At 35.2% G+C, this 22,086-nt stretch overlaps 1 protein-coding gene across 1 annotated transcript; it reads left to right on the plus strand.

Annotated features, from left to right (window-relative positions):
- The first annotated feature begins 8,311 nt into the window (after positions 1-8,311).
- On the plus strand, positions 8,312-21,493 carry LOC125671861 (uncharacterized). The gene is made up of 5 exons (XM_048907848.2): positions 8,312-8,713; positions 10,513-10,758; positions 13,298-13,381; positions 18,781-18,813; positions 20,729-21,493. The coding sequence occupies exons 1-5, from the start codon at positions 8,362-8,364 to the stop codon at positions 21,274-21,276; spliced, it is 1,263 nt and encodes a 420-aa protein (XP_048763805.2). The 5' UTR covers positions 8,312-8,361; the 3' UTR covers positions 21,277-21,493.
- Positions 21,494-22,086: the final 593 nt, after the last annotated feature.

The raw sequence follows: 22,086 nt of genomic DNA on the forward strand, positions 1-22,086 counted from the left end.
GATGGGGCCACAATAGGGGGTCAAAGTTTTACATACAAATATATAGGAAAAATCTTTAAAAATCTTCTTCCCAGAACCACTGAGCCAGAAAAGCTGAGATTTATATGAAAGCTTTCTGATATAGTGCAGATTCAGGTTTGTTAAAATCATGCCCCCCCCCCCCCCCGGGGTAGGATGGGGCCACAATAGGGGATCAAAGTTTTACATACAAATATATAGGGACAATCTTTAAAAATCTTCTTCTCAAGAACCATTGGGCCAAAGAAGTTCACATTTACATGAAAGCTTTCTGACATAGTGTAGATTCAAGTTTGCAAAAACCATGGCCTCCAGGGGAAGGTTTGGGGCCATAATAAGGACTACGGTTTTACATGCAAATAGATATGGAAAATCTTCTGATATGGACCAAGGTGACTCAGGTGAGCGATGTGGCCCATGGGCCTCTTGTTTTTTTTGGCCTTGTCTTGATGGCCTCCCTTATGGAGGTCGTTCAGGTATGGAGCGCCGAATTAGCATAAACTTAAATAATTGAAGATATCTTTAATTATTTGAAGATATCAATTCCATTATTGCTCTCATCAATTGAATTAATGCGTGCGTCAAATTAATTATTGCTCTATTGCTCTCACATATGCGTGCATCAAATCAAATACGAGGGCTGTTCGATATGTAATGTTTATTATATACTTTCAATTTCATCTCTTCTTTTTTTTTTAAAAGTTTGCGGGCATATATCGCACGATATTTGCCCGGAAACATTCCGGCCCGCAAACATTACGTCACAATCAAATTTCTACGCCGTTAAAATTCAAATTTTTCGTGTTTTTCATCCTTTACTCAGTTAAACCGATAAAGTTATTGTTAAAAATAAAATTATTGTTAGTTTCTAAATGAAATTGAAAGTATATAATAAAAAGGTTATAGACTTTGTATGGGAAATATGACGACCTCGTTTTTTGTCGCGAACGGACCTCGCAAGCTCGGTCCGTCTACGCGCCAAAAAACTCGGTCGTCATATTTTCCCATACAAAGTCTATAACCTATAAGTATTGTACCACAGCGCGATAACGCTTTGCACGATTTCGTGGATGATGATACTCTTGAATAGCTCTATTCAATACCTTTCCAACGGTTTAAACAATGTATAGGGGCAGGTAACTCGTGGTCGCCGCCCTGCAAGCGGTACCAAATAGCGTTAACCTTTAAACACGAGCCTTCAGCTCCACATAGTTATAAACTTATAGTCATTTCAGTAGAGCCAGTCGTTGACCACTGTTGTAAAAATGGTTGGGAAACGGGTTGAAAATATTGATGAATTAGAGCTTATATAAAAGTTCGCACAAAACTCGGTCAGATTTTTACTGAATTGGGGGATGTTTATGGGTCTGATAAGGTATCTTATGAGACAGTTCGTAGGTGGAGAAAGAAATTTCTGACTGACACCGAGTCCATCAAAGATGCAGCAAAATGTGGCCGACCTTCGACTGTAACAGGCAAGGCAAAAGTCAGGGAAATAATTGAAAGTGATGGCAGATACACAATTTGTGATATTGCCAAAGCTGTTGGAATATCGCTATCGCGGGTATATTTCATTTTGAAGCGTATTTTGAAAGTACGAGAGATTTCTGCCAGATGGATACCGCATATATTGACAGATGACCAAAACGGGCACAGTACAAACCGCTAAGCAATTGCTCAAAATGTTTCCCAAATTCAATCAAAAACAATTTGCAAACATTGTTACGGGTGACGAAACATGGGTTCACTATTTCGAACCAGTAAGAAAAATTGGAAACAAATTATGGCTAACTAAACACGGTAGAAGTCCTGTAGTTGCCAAAAGGACCATAAGCACAAAGAAGGTTCTTTATTGCATATTCTTCTCATGTGATGGTATAGCCGTACAAATTCCGGTGCCGAAAGGCAAAAGTGGTACAATACTAAAAAAACCTCAAGAAATATTATCATAAACGACGCCATGTGTCAGGATTTAGGTTTGTTCGTAAAGCTCATGATAATGCTCCATCACATACATCTGAGCTTGTGAAGCAATTTTTGAAGTCGGAGAAGGTTACCGTCTTGCCACACCCACCCTACTCTCCAGATCTAGCCCCATGCGACTTTTTCCTTTTTCCAAAACTTAAACAGTTCTTATCTGGTTGTCATTACAAGTCCCGACAAGCCCTTGGCTCAGCCATCAGTCAGTGCCTCAGAGGTCTACCTATATCAGCGTACCGTGAAGTTTTTCAGAAATAGATTTGGAGATTGAAATTGTGTATTTCAAACCGTGAAGAATACTTTGAAGGGAAGTAATGTTCATTTCACTATTTAAGTCGAATGCTTTTGAGATATCGTACAATACACACTACATATCGAACAACCTTCTCATCAAATGAATTAATGCGCGCTTCATTTCAATTCATGTTCTCATTAATTGAATTAATGCGCGCATTAATTGATTTCATGAGAGCAGTAATTGATTTGATGCGCGCATCAGTTCAATTATTGCTCTCATGAATTCAATTGATTATATTTACATTTGCCAATGCACTTCCTTATATGACAGTACTATTGAAATTGATGTTCAATTTCGTGTAACATGAATTTGGTCATGTGATCAGTTTGTTCTTGCGTATGAATACAATCACCGCTTCAAAAGTCAGTTCCTGTATTTTCACCTGGCTTCTTGCTTATGCAATGCAGTGGGGGATTTAGACACCCCCCCCCCCATCTCGCCACAAATTTAAATAATAGAAATAGTGTGAGTAAAATTCCAGATGGGCACCCAAAATGGCTAAGCATTTTGGCTAATACTTAACTTTCACACACACCCTTTCGTAAACCCTGGATACGCCACTGCAATGACATAATAACAGAAATAAATGCAGCAGGATATTTATACAGTTTATTTTGTAAACAAACAAGAATTTCATCAATTTATAAAAGAGAAACATTAAACATATATCGTTCTGTTGTTTCATTTCATACAGTTTTAAATACCGTCTGCAACTTCTGCATGGCGAATTTATAAAATAAAGTTCTATGATATTGGAAGCGAAAACATGTAGGTAGAGTTATAGCCTACATGTATTTACTTCATGATGATAAGTTAACCTGTTGTTTCCTGGCAACTTCCACCACGGCTATGACTCGGCATGATCATAAGCGAGGCTGGTTTCGAGGCTGGAAAAATTTACATGTTCATGTCAGGGTACCGGTGTATGGAGCGCCAAATTAACATAAACTCAAATAATTGAAGATATCTTCAATTATTTAAAGATGTCATCAATTCATTTGATGCGCGCAACAATTGAATTAAAGACATCTTCAAATAATTAAAGATATCTACAATTCTGAATTATTGCGCGCTACAATTCAATTGAAGAGAGCAATAATTGATATAATGCGCGCATTAAATCAATTGATGAGAACAATAATTGAATTGATGCGCGCATTAAATCAATTGATGAGAGCAATAATTGAATTAATGCGCGCATTAATTCATTTGATGAGAGCAATAATGGATTTAATGCGCGCATTAATTCAATTATTGCTCTCTTCAATTGAATTAATGATATCTTTAATTCATTTGAAGAGAGCAATAATTCTTTTAGAGAAAGCAACTATATAATTAAAGATATCTTCAATTCAACATATCCACAATTGAATTAATGATATCTTTAATTGAATTGTTGCTCTCTTTAAAAGAATTGATGCGCGCATTAATTCCTTATACAAAAGCACTGTAAATGAATTAAAGATATCTTCAATTGAATTAAAGAGATCATCAAATTATTTATACCGAGCTCTAAATTAATTATTGCGAGCAATATTTCTACTAAATTGATGCTCTCATCAAATGAATTGAAGAGAGCAATAATTGAATTAATGCGCGCATCAAATCTATTATTGCTCTCATTAATTGAATTAATGCGCGCATCAATTGAATTGAAGAGAGCAATAATTGAATTAATGCGCGCATTAAATCAATTATTGCTCTCATTAATTCAATTGATGCGCGCATTAATTCAATTGAAGAGAGCAATAATTGAATTGAAGCGCGCATTAATTCATTTGATGAGAGCAATAATTGATTTAATGCGCGCATTAATTCAATTAAAGAGAGCAATAATTGAATTGATGATATCTTCAAATAATTGAAGATATCTTCAATTATTTGAGTTTATGTTAATTTGGCGCTCCATACAAAACAGACTTTATCGATGATCCAGCGCAGACGCGCTGTGTGCCCTATCCTTATAAATATGACCCATTTCTAAAGAGATATCTCCTAAAACACCGTATTTAATATTATAAGGCTACGTCTTATTTTGAAAAAAATTGTTATGGTAGGTACAAAGAATTTGAAGACTTCGTTGGTGGATTTCATGTATTAATGACCGATTTACATTTTTGTTTGGCAAAATGATAGAAAATCCCATGCATGTAACAGGGGGCTGACCCAGGAATTGCGGTTAGGGGGCACAACTTTATGAGGCAGGGGTTCTGGGGGCCACTTTGAGGTCCTCAGTGGGTCCAGGGCGAAGCCCTGATTTGGACGGAAGCTCCTTGATTTTACAGGGTTTTTTAAAAAATATGTCTCCCATATACTCATTTTACTATTATTTTTATCATAATTAATCAGGTGAAATTAACAAAATGAAGCAACTTTTAAGGGATTTGGGGGGATGTAAGTTCTCTAAATCAAATTCAATAAATCAAAATATTTTGTCATTTATTTCTCCAAGAGTGGAAGAAATTATTGCTTCTTTTATCGTTTACATTTTTCTAAACAAGAGACCACAATTTACCTTAAATTGAAAATTTTAGGGGGAGGGGGCGCCGGGTGCGCCCCCTTAAATCCGCCACTAAACACAGGAAAATCCTACTTCATTTGATGTGTCCAAATTATTGAGTATCCTATGACCTTAACCATAACGAAGAACTGTAAGAGAGAAAGGGAATCGAGATCTAGGTATAATCCTTGACTGAAACCGCATTTAATGGTCAATATCACCCCCCCCCCTTTTTAAAAAAATATTTGAATTCTCTACAGTAATTCTAATATTTCCAACAGCCTGTGGACATTCTGAAGCTTCCGTTTGTTTACTAAGTGAAGGAAGTGCTTCTCCCACAAGGCTCTCTGATAAATATCGTACAGGAATTTCCAGCTACAGAACAACCTGTTGATGACGTAATGGAAAAGTATTGAGTCTCTGACAAATTTCGGGATTGGGTGTACATTCTGTATCAGTGAACAATAACTTTCTTGGAATGAACTTAAAATCTCGATCTGATATCAAGAGAGACAGTATTATATTCTTGGGCAAGATTTCTTAGAAAAGTTTTTCCCCATGAACCAATAATTATAAGTAGTCACATTCAAGTGTTTTTGTATCTCACTAATATCCCAATTCTATTACGAACGGAAGATCACGGTACTCATTGTAAGTGAACAACAATCATGAAAGACAGGCTAGTCCCACTTCAGATGGGCATTCAAAAAATAATTAATGTACAAGTTTTGAATTCATGATTTTTGTTTTTTGTTCTGTGTATGCATTACATGTTTATATGAGCTGTGTTCTACTGTTATATTTTGTACACTTCACATGAGCATGGTTTGTACATCATTACTTATATAAACTGTGTTTTACTGATATATTCTGTACACTTAACATGACCATGGCTTGTACATCATTACTTATATAAGCTGTGTTTTACTGATATATTCTGTACACTTAACATGACCATGGCTTGTACATCATTACTTATATAAGCTGTGCTCTACTGATATATTCTGTACACTTAACATGACCATGTTTTGTACATCATTACTTATATAAGCTGTGTTTTACTGATATATTCTGTACACTTAACATGACCATGGCTTGTACATCATTACTTATATAAGCTGTGTTTTACTGATATATTCTGTACACTTAACATGACCATGGCTTGTACATCATTACTTATATAAGCTGTGCTCTACTGATATATTCTGTACACTTAACATGACCATGGCTTGTACATCATTATTTATATAAGCTGTGTTCTACTGATATATTACGTACATGTATTCTTCAATTCAGCTCTTCAAACATCAACTGCCTTTCACTACTAAGAAATAAAAGGGGCCCGGGCGGTAAATAAATCGAACTTTGCATGTAGAAAATATGGGATTTGTATGTTGAAATAGCGGGAAAAGTAAATTATAAAAAGGGGACAGATCAGGCCCCCTGCCCACCCCAACCCCCTATTTCAACATACCTGGTATAAAATTTACACAAAAAGATTTCTTCAGTAGAATACAAGTATCTGAAAACTATAATTTAATTTTAGACATTTCCTTTTTGTGTATGTAATTTTAAAATAACTATTGACAACTGACAGCAAATTTTATATTGAATTCCTATAACATCAGCCACAAAAAATAACGAGGAAATCTGTATTTTGTCGTCTTTTGCACTTTTCGTTATATCGAAGAGAAAAGTCGCCAATTATAATTTTTTTTTCGCCTGGAAAAGACGACAAAACGTTCACCCTCGCTAGCCAAGGGTGACGCTCCACGGTGTTTCGTTTCTAACACCGTGGAGCGTCATCATTGGCTAGCGAAGGTGCAAAACGTCAAGCATAAGACCGCAAATTAGGTCGCTAATTTGCTGGGTTTGTTTGTCGTCTTTTCGCCTTTATTTTGTCGTATTTTTACTTTTCGTTGTTTCGAGGCGAAAAGTCGCTAATTATCGTTTTGTCGTTTTTTGTTTGTTTTTTTTACCTCGAAAAGACCACAAGACGACAAAACGCCAAGCGAAAGGACGACAAATTTAATAGGTTGCTTTATGGGTTTTGTTTGTCGTCTATTCGTCTGTATTTTGCTGTCTTTCGACTTTTCGTTCTGTCGTCTTTTCGTTATTTCGTGGGGCGAAAAATCGAGTTAACGAAAAGACGACAAATCGTAAAATGGCACAAATCAGCCACCATACATACTACACCTATTTACTAAAATAAAGGTAGTGCACATGATGTAAACAACAATAGGCCAATATATGTCACATCAGCGCTTTGTGAATTACTGGAAAAAATTATAATAAGCATCTTTACTCTTAGACAAGAACATTATCTACAACTATCAGTCTGGATCTCAACCGGTACTCAACAACAAACCAACTAGTTGAAAGACCGTATTTCAAGTCTTGACAAAGGTAATGATGTTCATTTTCTGTGATATATCTGAAGCCTTCAGACCTGGCACAAAGGTATTCTAAAAGTTAAAACACTATGGTATATTAAAAACACACCTGTTAATTGGGTTGAAAACTATCTTAAAAAGTTGTCTTTGGTGGGTTTACTTCTTCCAGAACTACAAATTCTGGAATCTCTCAAGGGTCTGTTTTAAGACCATTCTTGTTGTATATAAATGACATATCTCATGATCATTCAAATACATGTAGTGCAAGTCTTTTCGCAGATATCACTTCTTTGTATGCTAATGTTGACCATGTTTTGTACATCATTACTTATATAAGCTGTGTTTTACTGATATATTCTAACTCATTAACTAGATAATTTTGCAACCCCAGGTAATGTGTAAATGCTACATATATTATGGTACCGTATGGGATTTTTTTTTATCAGTATAGGACAGCACTTTTCTGGGGCATTTTTAAGTTTTAAGAACACATGATCGCGATGATGCTGGAATATAAACAATATATTTTATGCTATATATCATATGCTATATATCAAGTAATGTTTGGTCCAAAACTTTTTAAAATGTGTCAACGATCACTGTTGAGGTTAGTTTGAAGGTCAAGAATATTTACCAGTATAAGATGTATGCTTTTTGCATTTCATTAATAATTGATTTCATTGGTTTAATAGTCTCAACTTGGCGATCTGAATAAGACTATTGACAGAAAATTCACGATTGTCTAAATTATGATCGTTTGATATTGATAATCTGTTAAATTTTGTTATAACAAATTAATGATTTGTTATAACAAATTAATAATTTGTTATATACACATGTAACTACTTATTTGTTATATAACAAACTAGTAAGTAGTAATTTGTTATTACAAATTAACAATCTGTTATAACAAATAATTCATTTATTATATAACAAACTAAAAAAAAAAGATACTGCTGCGGCCCAAATATGCTTCCGTAGTAGCTTGATTTTGTCCTTTCACTGACATGCCAACTCATTTACACATGAATAAAAACGAAAAATTATAAGCCATGCAATGATAATGTAATAAATGCCGGTAATGGTTACTGACAAAGTAGGGGGTCGAATTGCATTAGGGTCGAGTTTACTAGTAACCGAGTCGTCCCTGTCGTAAGATTCAAAATCAGAAAATGACAGAAGGACCATCCGCAAATAAGAAACTAAAGATACAAAATGAGTTCGACAAGTCTCCAAACTGGGCAAATGCCTTCCGTTTAACATCTGTACAGGCCATTTATCCAGCATTTGCTGTTTTACAGCTGGGTCCAGACTGTAATGCGCATATGAGCGTACCGTTTACAGACGCAAAATGTAACTTCAGGAAAGTGGGGCTTGAAGTTGGAGGTCTGTACATGATAGATTTTGATGACATTTTCTCCAAGGGGATAGATTTATTGATAGATCTACAAAACAACTCGCGGGAATTGACAGAGGAAGAACAAAGAGCTGTGGATATTCTTGATCATTTTCTGAAAGACAAAGGTTAGTGAATTTAAGCAGTTTAAAAGTCTTTAGAGAAGTGGACAGGCATAGCCTACATCCATACGCAAACCTTCAGATTTTGATTCTAGAAAATATATAAATGCCAGAACCGGTGACGGTTTATGCTTTGACCAACGTTTCACAGGTCAGTAAACAGATATAAATAGAAGAAAGAGAAAAAAAAACTATATATATATAGATACATATATATGTATTTAAATATATATAGATAGAGCTTTTTTTATGCCCCCGAGATCGAAGATCAAGGGCATAAATTGTTTTTATTTTGTCTGAAACTAATTAACCTTGCGAATAACTTTTGAACAGTAAGTGCTGGAGTTTTGATATTTCACATCAGTATTTCTTGTGACAAGATCTTTCCGTGAGTACCAAACTTTTTGACCCCGTGATCTTGACCTTGGAGTTTGACCTACTTTTTGAAAACTTTAACCTTGTTTAAATAACTTTTGAACAGTAAGTGCAAGAGCTTTGATATTTCACATAAGTGTTCCTTGTGACACGACCTTTCCGTGGGTACCAAAATTGTTGTGACGTTGACCTTGGAGTTTGACCTACTTTTAATTTGACATTGGTTATAACTTATAAATGGTAGGTCTACATTAGTTATAACTTCTAAATGGTAATCCTGTGGTGATACGGGTTAGAATACATATAGGTCCTCAGTACCCCTTGCTTGTCGTAAGAGGCGACTAAATGGGGCGGTCCTTCGGATGAGACCGCAAAAACCGAGGTCCCATGTCACAGCAGGTGTGGCACGATAAAGATTCCTCCCTGCTCTATGGCCATAAGCGCCGAACATAGGCCTGTAAGTTTTGCAGCCCTTCACCGGCACCTCCATATGAGTGAAATGTTTTCGAGTGGGACGTTAAACAATATTCAATTAATCAATCTAAATGGTAAATATTAGAGCTTCCATATTACACATGAGCATTTTCTGTGACAAGATTTTTCTACTGGTACCAAGATATTTGTCCTTGTGACCTTGGCCATCTTTGGAATTGGCCATTATCGGGGACATTTGTGTTTCACAAACACATCTTGTTTTCTTTTTTTAAATTCATCAATTGATTTATTAAAATTGAGATACCTGTAAACATTTCCACTCAAATAACATACATGCCAACTTTTAAAATTCCCATGGGAGATTTTGCTCATGACGACCTTTTTTTTTCTCAGCTCTAAATTTGCGACATTTTGTTGTGGAAATGAATATTTGCCTTTTCAAAAAAAACCCAATGCAAGGTGTAATCTGACCAATTAGCCCATTATATACTCAAGTGTGTCACCTCCACAAAGAAACAAGTGTGATGTTTCAACTATGTAAACACCTAATTACCCCTCCAGCATTCAACGAAATCCAGGTAAGGCCCAATTAGTGGAAATTATTACATGCTTGGGTAACAGTGGGTATAAGCTACCACCACTTTGAGAGATCGAGAGTGAAAAACAATGACATGTATTTTACGGGACCCAACTTCACTTCGAGAGATCGAGAACTTCGAAAGATCGAACGTTCAAGAGATTGATAGTGCGTTTGGTTTGTTATATAGAGAAAAAATAGGGACCATGATTTCACTTCGAGAGACCAAGAACTTTGAGAGATTGAAGTTCGAGCCATTGAGAGTCACCTGTATTATATAAATATATTACACGGGAAAAGAAATATGTCATCTTTGAAGAACACAAAACTTCATGATGTTAATTTTTTGAGAGGAAATGAGGTCTATTCTGTAGCAAGTGTTGGACTAAGTACGTTCTTTACAAACTCTTCTTTCCAGAAAAGCATCAACAGAGTCTTCATAAAGTTTTAGGAGGATGCAAGTCTGAAGAGGAAAAAGATGAGAAAACAAATTCATTTGAGACTCACATGACTATTGCCCTGGCCGAACACTTGTTTGGAAAACTAGCCCCAGGACAATCATATGTTATTGACAACCGAGTAAGAGGGAAAAAAGAAAAAGAAATGTGCCAGTGCAGATTAGACCACTGTCATGGCAGACCAAAATTTGACTGCACTGGGATTGGTAAGTGGACTTCAAGTTCACATTGTATCATGTTTGATATTGTACTGATAGATACTGTTTGAGCTTTATATAGGTCATCTGAGTCACTCTGGTGACCTATTGCTGTTGGTCATCTTCTTTTGTCTTACGCTGTGTGTTGAGGACTGGATTTGTGACCTTTATAAAAAAACAAATCTACAGGTCAAATTTCTTTTAATTTTTGCAAACAGACACTGCTTTCAACAAATTTAAAAGTAGGAGGCTGAAATGAAAAAGTAGAAGGCGATCCAATGCGAATGGCACAGCCGTATCGCACGCTGAGCTATGCTCGGCGCCCTTACGGCCGGGGGTCTGGGGTAAATGACGCAAAATCCTGCATTCTGACGGTTTCCTGGCACTTAAATGCAGCTTTGAAATTGTCATTTTTTTGCCTGAAATTTTTACTTTTGCCATGAATTTATTGTTTCATATGTGAAATTTTCTGTTCATGCAAAAACTTTAAAAAATTCAACATTGCAAAGTACTAATTTTGATGCAAAATGAAAAATAAAGTGCATCAAGATAACTACATGTAATTATTTTTTGCAGCTGTATCAATCAATTTTTAAGTGTCTTTGCTTGAATCTCTGCCACCCAAGAGTATAAGCAGATTAAAGTAAAATGTAAGAAGAATATAGATCACAACCAACACCAGTTTTATATAATAAAGCATCAATATATATTATATTTATAGTTGTTCTAATTACCTGTATTGTCAGCTTTCGTTTCCTTATTTAACGCATACATTGTATGTTATAAAAAAAAGTTTACATGTATTTAATCATTATTTTTTATTGAATTGCAAATAAGAGTTGCACTCCCAATATTTTAAGAATATTCTTCACCAATTAACACAACTCTATATTTCTATTTTCATTTGGTCCCTTAAAGTCTGTTAACTTACACTGGGAGTAATATTTTTCTCCAAGACTGACATGAAACCCATTGGGACCTTTTGCTTTTGCTCACCCCAATATTTTTTAAATAAAACCCAAACAATCTTTATTACAAATTAATTAGTAACATTTAAATGACCTATAATTTTATTTTTCCACAAATTCAAGTTAACAGCTACAGATTTGTTGGTAACATAGCGAATTTGTGCTGAAAAATTCTACTTTCGTTTTTATTTAATACCACATGGGCATTTGCAAATTAAAAAGAATAGCAAGTCTGAAATTTTTCCTGATTAAATTCTGTTTTCGCTTTAAAATTGTTGATTGATATTATACTTGTGTCACTTTCACTTCTGGCCTTTTTAAAGCCGAAACTGAACAGGGTATTTGTTCTCTTCATTCCGTCAACATCATTGATTTTTACGTTCAGGACTTGTTGTTATCTTTCGGAACTTCTCGTCCGTGTTGTCACGAATTGGGTAAATCCGAGGCTTTCCGACTATTGCAATTGACGTATTATTTTCTACACCAACAGACGACCAATCAGGTGCCGGTATTTACCTGAACTAAATTTAGCGCAAGTAAACACGTTTTTACATCATTTCTGAGTCTACTAAAGTTTGGAAGATGTTTAAAGTTTTATAAAAGTTTTTTTAATTGGACATACATTTTTGTCACTAAAGTAGCCGGCACCTAATGTTACTATAGGCGGCGGAAATCCGCCGGCTACCGGCTACTTTTGAAAGCCCTGAACAGATGCAGTTTTATATGATAGAATAGTTCTGCAGTTTAAACAAAAATTTATTCATAAAAAATGTTTTTGTTACCTGTTTAGTACCACCTTAATAAAAAAAAAAATCCGGCCAAAATAGATCATTTTAAAGCATCTTGTGAGCCATTTTCAGTGTGTTCTTGTTATGGCAATGGAACCTCAATTATGAATTCTGGTGCTAAATTCTATGAGAGGGTATTAAATGATCACTGTGTGTCAAATTTCAGCAAAATCAGTGAAGGTAACCTATGCACCACTATTTAGGAAATTTTTTATGCTTTATAGGTTTAGATCTTTCATATTTTGTACAAAAAACTTTATGACAAGACCTTTCATTTTATACCCTGATCTTTGACCTTGTGAGCTACTTTTAAGAAAATATATATATTAACCTATTGATATTTAACATAGGGCTTCATTATTTGTATTTGGATTCTTTATGGCAAGACTTTGTTATATTATTGACCTTGTAAGTTTGACCTTTTTCAGAACAGCATTAGGTCATGCTAATCATATTGGTGTTGATCGAGGCATCCCCATGTTGTGTGAATTCATGTTTTAAAAGTCGTTACCCTGGATTAGAGCCACAATATGAGGTCAAAATATTTCATGGGAGTAAAGATTGAGAGAGAGAAAATCGTTCAAAAATCACAACAGCTAAAGAACAGTGACTTAGATAGGTGATGACAGACCATCTCGTACTAAATTTATGAGACTTTGTGCGGAATGTAGTTTGCTGGACTTTTCTGCATAAATACTTTTAAAACAGTTGACTTTTTCTAACAAAAATTGTATGACAATTAATCACAGATGTAGTCGGTAACAATGAATGTCCTTTCATATTTCTTCACAGGGGATGAAAAAGCATGGCATGGTTTTCTTGATATTGTTTTTTCATCACATCCAGTTGCAGCTATTACAACGCAGGAACTATATGGTAAAATATCTATTGTATAGTTAGTTTTTATGTTCTCCGAAAAATTTTCGGGCAAGCATATAGTCATTGATGTATCCTTAGTTGTCAAATCACCCAATTTTGTCAGGTTACACCTGATTTTTCAACCCGTAACCTGATTACTTTTTATGACCAGGCGGGTCATACCTCTCACCTGATTTCCAAGTTTGATTTTGTAAATTAGTTCGCGCATGTGATTTAATTTCCAATTTGCATCACATTTAAACAATGCCAATAGCCATGTACATTACCTATAAGTTGTCAAAGCAGGCGTTAACAATTATCTGTAAGTTGTTTTAGGGTTTGAAATTAACAGTTGCCCATTCGCCATTTGCTACTAAATTTCCGATTGGACAAAAATTGCAGTTCAAGTTACCCACATGGCAAATGGAAAATTTACGAAATGAATATCTGTTTTTCAAGTTTGTCCGATCATATTGGTTTTTTTCTTTCTTTTGAAAAGTTCTTGGATCTGTAAACTGCTTAATAATTAACTTTTAGAAGCATCTAAGTGATTCTGAGTTACCAACAATGTGGCAATTTATAAATGGGGTCAGTGGCCCCAAGAAACAAAAAATACAGACAGAGAAGAGTATCACAGTGATTACAATAAGACAAAAAGACAACAGAAGTTCTTGGAATTAGGAATACCAATCAACTGTGGGTAGAAAACACAGAAGTGGGTATGACTTATTCGTACTGTAAGTTAATACTTGGTACCTCTTTTTCAGGAATAAGCCTAGGTCTGTGACTCTCGCTCATGTCTAGAAAACATTCTCATCGCATGCTTGGGTCATATGGTGTAGTTTTGTTTGAAGTTGTCGGTTGGTCTTCCATGATTCTAAAAACTTCCATTGTCTTTTTATACGCCTGTCGAAGAGAGGACGTATTGTGGTATGGTGTCGTCTGTCCAGACTTTGTGGGCAGGATACAGACCAAACTGTAAGCTCCAGGATTTTACAACTTGGTACATTTGATCACAATGATGAGAGGAAGATGTCTACAGTTTTGTCAAAGGTCAAGGTCGTAGTATCACATAGCAGGAATATTTTGTAGGCAGGATACAAACCGAACTGTAAGATCCAGGACAACTTGGTATATTTGACTACCATGATGAGAGGAAGATACCCATTGTTTTTCAAGGTCAGAAGTCAAAGGTCAAGGTCATAATATTACATAGTAGGAAAACCTTGTAGGCAGGATACAAACCGAACCGTAGGGTTTTGCAACATTCAATCACCATGATGAGAGGAAAATGCCTATTCAGTATTGCTTTTCAAGGTTACAGATCAAAGGTCAAGGCCGCAGTATCACTTAGTAGGAAAACCTTTTGGGCAGTATACAAACCAAACTGTTGGGGCTAGGACAGTCAAACTTTGTACACATACACTTTATGCAAAGTGGAGAATGCCTATTGTGTCTTAAGGTCAAGGTCATAGTAGCAGAATGCAGACCGATTCATTGGGGCAAGGACCATTAAACTTGGTACACATACATCTTATGCTAAGTGAAAATACCAATATTACATTAGAGAGTACAAGATTTGTCGAGTTTTTTCGATGCAAAGAAATTATTTCACACCCTGATGATTGCTGATACTACTTGAAGGCAAGTTCTACAAATCATGGTGTAAGAAAAATGCCCTATATTAGCTTTCCACGGGCGTATTATGTACCATTGGTGGTACTCTTACTGTCTTATCATATTCATCGGGATACTCTTTTCTGTAATGCCATCAAATGCCACAGCTAGGATCCCGATTGTTTGATACCAGTTGCATGTTGTATAAACTAACCAGCCTAATAAAACATGAAAATACACTATAGTTTTTCAAACAAAAGATGTTCTAATTTGTGGGTGACTAAATTTTGATGTTGGCCCTTAGAATTGCAGAGTTCAGTAGTCCACATGGCTACCAAAGGTTTCAAGTTTAGTTTCAAACTCTGTGTTTTGACAAATCGGGGATTGAAGTCCTTATATAAAATGGCTTCCACCAGGAAAAGATCCGTATCAGGGACAGCAGACATGCCGACAAAAAGAAAGGATACTTGTACAATATCTACCAACAAGTCAGGGAAAATGACTTTTCATTGATAAAAAAGTTATTGAGGACAGCATGAAGCTTATAAATTGTCTTTTGTGTTGCTCACTCTTGTTTATTGGATCTGACAATCATGTAAAAAGTACTTCAGCACAAAAGTCATCTAATCACTGTTGTCATTTTTGCTATCATCTTCGGATGTTAATATTGTAATTAACAAAAAATGATTAATATTGTAATTAAAAGAAAATATGCACTGAATTCAGATCTGAACTAAACAATGAAACCTTAAATGCCCTCTTATTATGTAAATTTAATCAGTCTCTGTCCTGCTTTGAATATTATCCATCTTCATCAGTCTTGAAAAATTCAAAATGTACCACTGTCAGTTACGATGCTTCTCTTCAATAAAGTAGTATACAATACACAAACTGTTGTAGATATTTTTAAAATAGATATATAAACATTTACATTTAAACGTATGCTAGTGAATATGTTGTGAAATCTGTTATGCATTATGACCAGATTATTTGCCTTCCAAAGAGGGACATAAGTCTCTTTTTACATGTTAGACATTGGCAACTAGGCTTAAAATAGTACTCCGACCGACCCGTGAAATTTGCCCTGACCCGATCATTTTTTCTGCACTTGGAATTTTTTTTTTTTATTTGCTCCCTGGAAAATAGACATTCTTCGAATTAGTATTAAACTTGATGCCATTTTTTTTATTATTTGGACTAGTTGTTTTACAGAATTCTTGATATCAAAATGTCCTTAGGGCGTCTTTCGGTTCTACTTTCACTTTGATAATGACTATTTGTTAATCCGGGAACTTTTCAAACATTTTTCTATGTGAATGATCAAATATACCTACCGCATCACAGCTCCAAATTACCACATTATCTAACAAGATAGAAAAAGGAGCTACGAACTCCCTCGTCGAGGCCTGATCGTATTTATGTACAAAAGTTTGAAAGCCATGCATGTTATTTAGATAAAAAATCATGTGGGATAGCGCAACAAAATTACAGCGGACCACGAGTCGGCGCTTAATTAAGATGATGGTCTATATTTCTGAAAAGGCACGCATATTATTTTGATATAGGATTATCTAAATGTTATGACGATTTAATAGGTGAATGGCACTTTTACTTTGGTCTTAAACTGAGACACACGAATGGAACACGATCGTCACAACAATTTGAATGATGTGGGAAAGTCTGCATTAAAATTATATTGGGTAATATTAAGACTTATTGTAAATTGCTGTCATCATGCAATTCACTTGGATATTCATGGATCACATTAAAGTGTTTAAGTGATTGCTATTATGAATGTCGGAATCGACCGGTGGTAACAAAAAGGGGTGTTAATTTATTTATTAACAACTGTAGAGGTCCTCATCTGTGACGAATGCAAGACATTGGAAGATTTACGTGTATTATATACAATGAGTACAAAATGAATGTTCTAAACTCTATTTTGTCTGGCAGCGTTATGTGTTAAAATGAAAACATAAGAAAATTTGTAACTTTGATTTTCAAAAAAAAAGAATAATAATACCGACCTACCTACCCGACTTGAAAAATGTGGGTCGGAGTACATCAAACAAAAAAGTTTTTAATGATGGCTCTATGGATATATCTGTGTGTCTGTCTGTCTGAGTTCCTTTACCTTTCATCAGAAATATCATAATTGATCACAAATATTCTTTGATTCATTTGAAATAGACATCTTGTTTGAAAGCTAAATTCAGTTTTCACCACCCACCCTTAAAACTAAATACATGTATGACAAGAAACATTGGTGCAAGCACCAAATTTATGGGACAGAAATATTTTGGGATGTGTAAGAAGAAAAGGTATTTCAAAGAATTCCTTTGTATAAAAGTGTGCAAAAATTACAATGCAAAGGATGTTAAAATTTAGAGGAATTTCGATCAAAGCTAGAGATGAACAAACTAAGTGAAAAGAATTGTTGATTATATTTAATAACTCTTTATTGCTAGCTCAATGATGCAGCTAGTTTTATATAAGATTTTAACTTAATTCGCAATACCAAAGTCAACACCAGGCTATACACCGCTCACGCTTGTTCGATTGATTGATACAAAAATATGTTTGTCCGATCAATCGATATACATTTACTTTGCCTTGAAAGGTATCAGGATCAAGATATCTTTAGCATATCATCAATTCTTCATTATTGATTTTAATCGATATTTTGGACTACCAAAACACAATTAGATATGCAGAAATTATATGTGCAACCATATGGGGCCACAATAGGAGATCAAAGTTTTACATGGGAATAGATAGGGAAAATCTTTAAGAAAAGTTAAGATTTGCATGAAAGCTTCCTGACATAGAGCAGATTCCAAGTTTTTTCAAATCATGGCCCCCTGGGGTAGGTTGGGGCCACAATAGAGTATCCCAAGTTTTACATGGGAATAAATAGAGAAAATCTTCTCAAGAACCACTGGGCCAGAAGAGCTGAGATTTACATGAAAGTTTCCTGACATAATGCAGATTCAAGTTTGTTCAAACCATGGCCCCCGGGGGTAGGTTGGGGCCATGATAGGGGATCAAAGTTTTACATGGGAATAAATAGGGAAAATCTTTAAAAATCTTCTTCTCAAGAACCACTAGGCCAGGAAAGTAGAAATTTACATGAAGCTTCATGACATTGTGCAGATTCAAGTTTGTTCAAATCATGTCCTTCAGGTGTATGATGGGGCCACAATAGGGGATCAAAATTTTACATACTAATATATAAAGAAAATCTTTAGATATGGGACAAGGTGATTAGGTGAACGGTGTGGCCCATGGGCCTCTTGTTTGTCTTTTGACATAGGCCTTTGATATTTAGTATGTTGGTAAGTTTGATTTACTATCATATGTTCACAACACTGTTCCTTGTTTGAAGCTCATATGCATATAGGTGAATGTTATGCACCGTAAATCTTGATCTTCCTCTTTAAAGATGATCCCTAAAAAATGTTATCAAAAAGCTATGGAAAATGGATGGGGAGACATTAGTTTTAGTATGCTAAAACAACTCTTCTTGGATGTACTTATATGTACATTATATTGATATTTGAAAATATATTAACTATAGTGTAGACAAAAAAGAGAAAGATAGGTGTACATTTTTGGCCCACAACTTAGTAATTGAGATACTTATCACAAAGGTTGCCAAGTGCACCAGAATCAGAGCTGGTAAACATATTTCTTCTCAGAGTTTCACAAAACACTTCTGAATGATATAAATTGTGTGCTACTCAGACGACCATAAGTATGGTACATTTGTATGTAATAATCAATATTATGCACCCTTTCAGGTGATGAAAATGATGAAGAATCAGAGACTGTCTGTGAGTAAAGGAGTTATTAATAGCAAAACATGCATGAAATATATGCTGGTAGTTATATTGATTAAGATCAAGATCAAAAATTGTTTGATATGTCCCTTTTCTCATTGATTGAGGGAGGAGATATTGCATAAGAGATGGTCTTAGAGGTTCATATTCAATACACAAGAGCTTGTTCTGCATGTGATCAGTATTTAAGGAGGTATGCTAAACCAGAGAAATTTGATGTAGATGAAAAGTGGAGGATATGTACAACAATATTTTGAAGTTGAAAATTTTCATATTTATTTTATTTTGTCAAAAAATAATTCCATTTTCAACAGGGGTGGGGGGTGGGGATCAATTTGATATTTACTTCAATGGTCACCATTTTCGTGCAAATTTGGAATGTCCTTTTTTGAACGGTTAAAATATGTGGAAGGTGCCAATTTCAACCAAACTTGGCACAATGCATCCTTGGATGAAGGGATGTCAAGTTTGTTCAAATGAAGGGCCTTGTCTTTAAAGGGGAGATAATCACAAAAATAGGATGGAGTCATTTTTTAAACAAAATCTTCTTTTCAAGAGCCACAGGGCCAGAGGAGCTGAAATTTACATGAAAGCTTCCTGATATAGTGCAGATTAAAGTTTGTTAAAATTATGGCCATATATATAGAAAAGAATTTTTAAAAATCTTCTCAAAAACCATTGGGCCAAAGAAGTTTACATTTACTTGAAAGCTTCTTCACAGTTCAGATTCAAGTTTGTAAAATCAGGGCCCTGGGGGTAGGTTGGGGCCCAATCTGATTAAAATCACACTGTATGGAGACTGCTTTTAATCAAACTGGTTAGGACCAATTATGGAAAATCTTTAAATATGGGCCAAGGTGACTCGGGTGAGCGATGTGGCCCATGGGCCTCTTGTTCATCAAGAGAGGGAGAACCCCTATTTGGGGGATCAAAAGGTGAAGGTCACTATGGGACTTCATAGAAAAAGCTTGTATACACTCTGAGGGAATGCCCCACCTTGTGGAGGTCTATGTTTTATCGGTATGATATAGTAACAGGCCCGTTTGTGTGTAGGTGAGTATGTGTTTGAGATTGATTGAATATTCTTTAACGTCCCTCTCGAGAATATTTCACTCATATGGAGACGTCACCACTGCCGGCGAAGGGCTTCAAAATTTAGGCCTATGCTTGGCGCTTATGGCCATTGAGCAGGGAGGGATCTTTATCGTGCCACACCTGCTGTGACACGAGACCTCGGTTTTTCCGAAGGATTGCCCCATTTAGTCGCCTCTTACCACAAGCAAGGGGATACTGAGGACCTATTCTAACCCAGATCTCTACAGGATTGTGTGTGTAACAATGAGATTGTAGACTCTATAGGCCACATATTTTGATCCATTAAATTTATACCTCACATGTAGCTTTGATATCAAGAGAGAGAAAATCCTAGTGATTTTGGGATTCCAAGGTCAAGGTCACTACAGGACTTCATAGAAAAAAGCTTGTAGACACAGCCTACAGGTAACATTTTTCACTCTGTTGATTTCATATTTCACATGTAGCTTCGTTTTCAAGAGAGGAAGAACCCTATTGATTTAGCAGTGAAAAGGTCAAGGTCACCAGAGGACTTCATAGATAAAGCTTGTAGAGGAGATATGGCCCATGGTGTTAGAGTAACGGATGTCAAAAAATGATTTATTGCTAGATTTTAAAGTTGATGATCAAGGAGTCCTTAATTGGAAGGATCCTTAGTGTAGATTCAAGTTTGATCAGATGGTATCTCCCCCACAAGTTTGATCAGATGGTATCTCCCCCACAAGTTTGATCAGATGGTATCCCCCCAGTTTGACATAAAAATGTAAAGGGAAATGTCTCTATGGTTTTTATGTATATAGATAATTAAAGGAATTAAACTTTCTTGATTTTTTAGATGATGAAGATTCTCCAGATGGAAAAACAATTTGTGAAATGCAATTGAATCATGGAGCTGAAAATCAAGCCATTGCCCAAACAATTGTATTTTCTTACATTCAAAGAAAACGCCATCCAAGTTTCCAGAATTATTTGATCCCAAATATATTGATTTCTCCATACCATTTCAGAATTTTGATGTATGATTCACTTAATGATATTCTGATATGCAGTGTAAAATTGCCTATTTTTCAAGACAAGGAAAAATGTGAAAAGCTGAGTGTTGAATCCATTGTTTTCCTGTGGATAGTTTTGCACTACAGGATATTTTGTGTAGGAATCAATGTTACGGAGTTGCTAAACAGTGGATCTATCAAAGACTTGAGAGACATTCAATCAAATTTTCCGGAGAGAGCCAGGGAAAAGTTCAAACTGTATGAGGAATCATCAACGATTGGTATCTCTAGTTTTCTACCAATCCCAGAAGAAATATTTCCATCTTTGGACAGTTTCCTGTATGGCAAAAGATTGTTTAAACCTAGAAGGTTGTGGAAAAATAGCATATAAAGTATGCACTGTATTTTGAAAATGATGGGAACAATTTGATGCAAAACTCAAAATGCCTTGATGCTTTGTATATTTACCAGTAAATGTATCGGCTTTTGAAATTTTTAGTGGAATGAATTTGTACAATATTGTGAATTTCATATTTTTAAACTATGATTAATGAAATTACAACAGGCTGTCCAGCAGTCCTAAAATTTCTTAAAGCTGTATGACCCGATATTCATGTATTATTTTTATACATAATTACTTTAAAGCAGATTGATTACTTTACAAAGTTCAAAACTTTCCAAAAATCCAATTTAAAAAAAAAATTTGCTAAAATTCTTAAAAACATGTTGAATTCAAGGAGAGATCCTAAAAAGGCCCTAATTTTCCATGTCAATTCCTTGTTGTTATTTTTTTTATATATTACTCTAGCAATTTTGAGAATGTATTCATACTAATTGTTTATCGGGGGATGTTAACGTAGTTTGCAGACCTTATTCAGATAATGCAGTGGAAGGCAGTTGACCAGTGGATCCATGTGTCAAGCTTGTTTATTGGTTGTGACTGCGACAAAGATGTTACTACAATGTATAAGGTTATAGCAAATAACAGCTAGGACAATGGAACCCTGGACGATGCCCTTCCTGCACTTACAGTAATTTTGTGAGTTTTTATTGTCAAAGCATGCTAACTCTGGATTCCCCCCTACATTTTCAACTCATATATTTTAAAAAGCTTTGTAATTTTGCTTATGATATTTTTTTTTTAGATGCGAAGTAGAATCCATTAGTAATTGATTATTCCTATAGTGAAATACGTTATTTT

This window comes from Ostrea edulis, chromosome 4, assembly GCF_947568905.1.
Source record: "Ostrea edulis chromosome 4, xbOstEdul1.1, whole genome shotgun sequence".
NCBI lineage: Eukaryota > Metazoa > Mollusca > Bivalvia > Ostreida > Ostreidae > Ostrea > Ostrea edulis.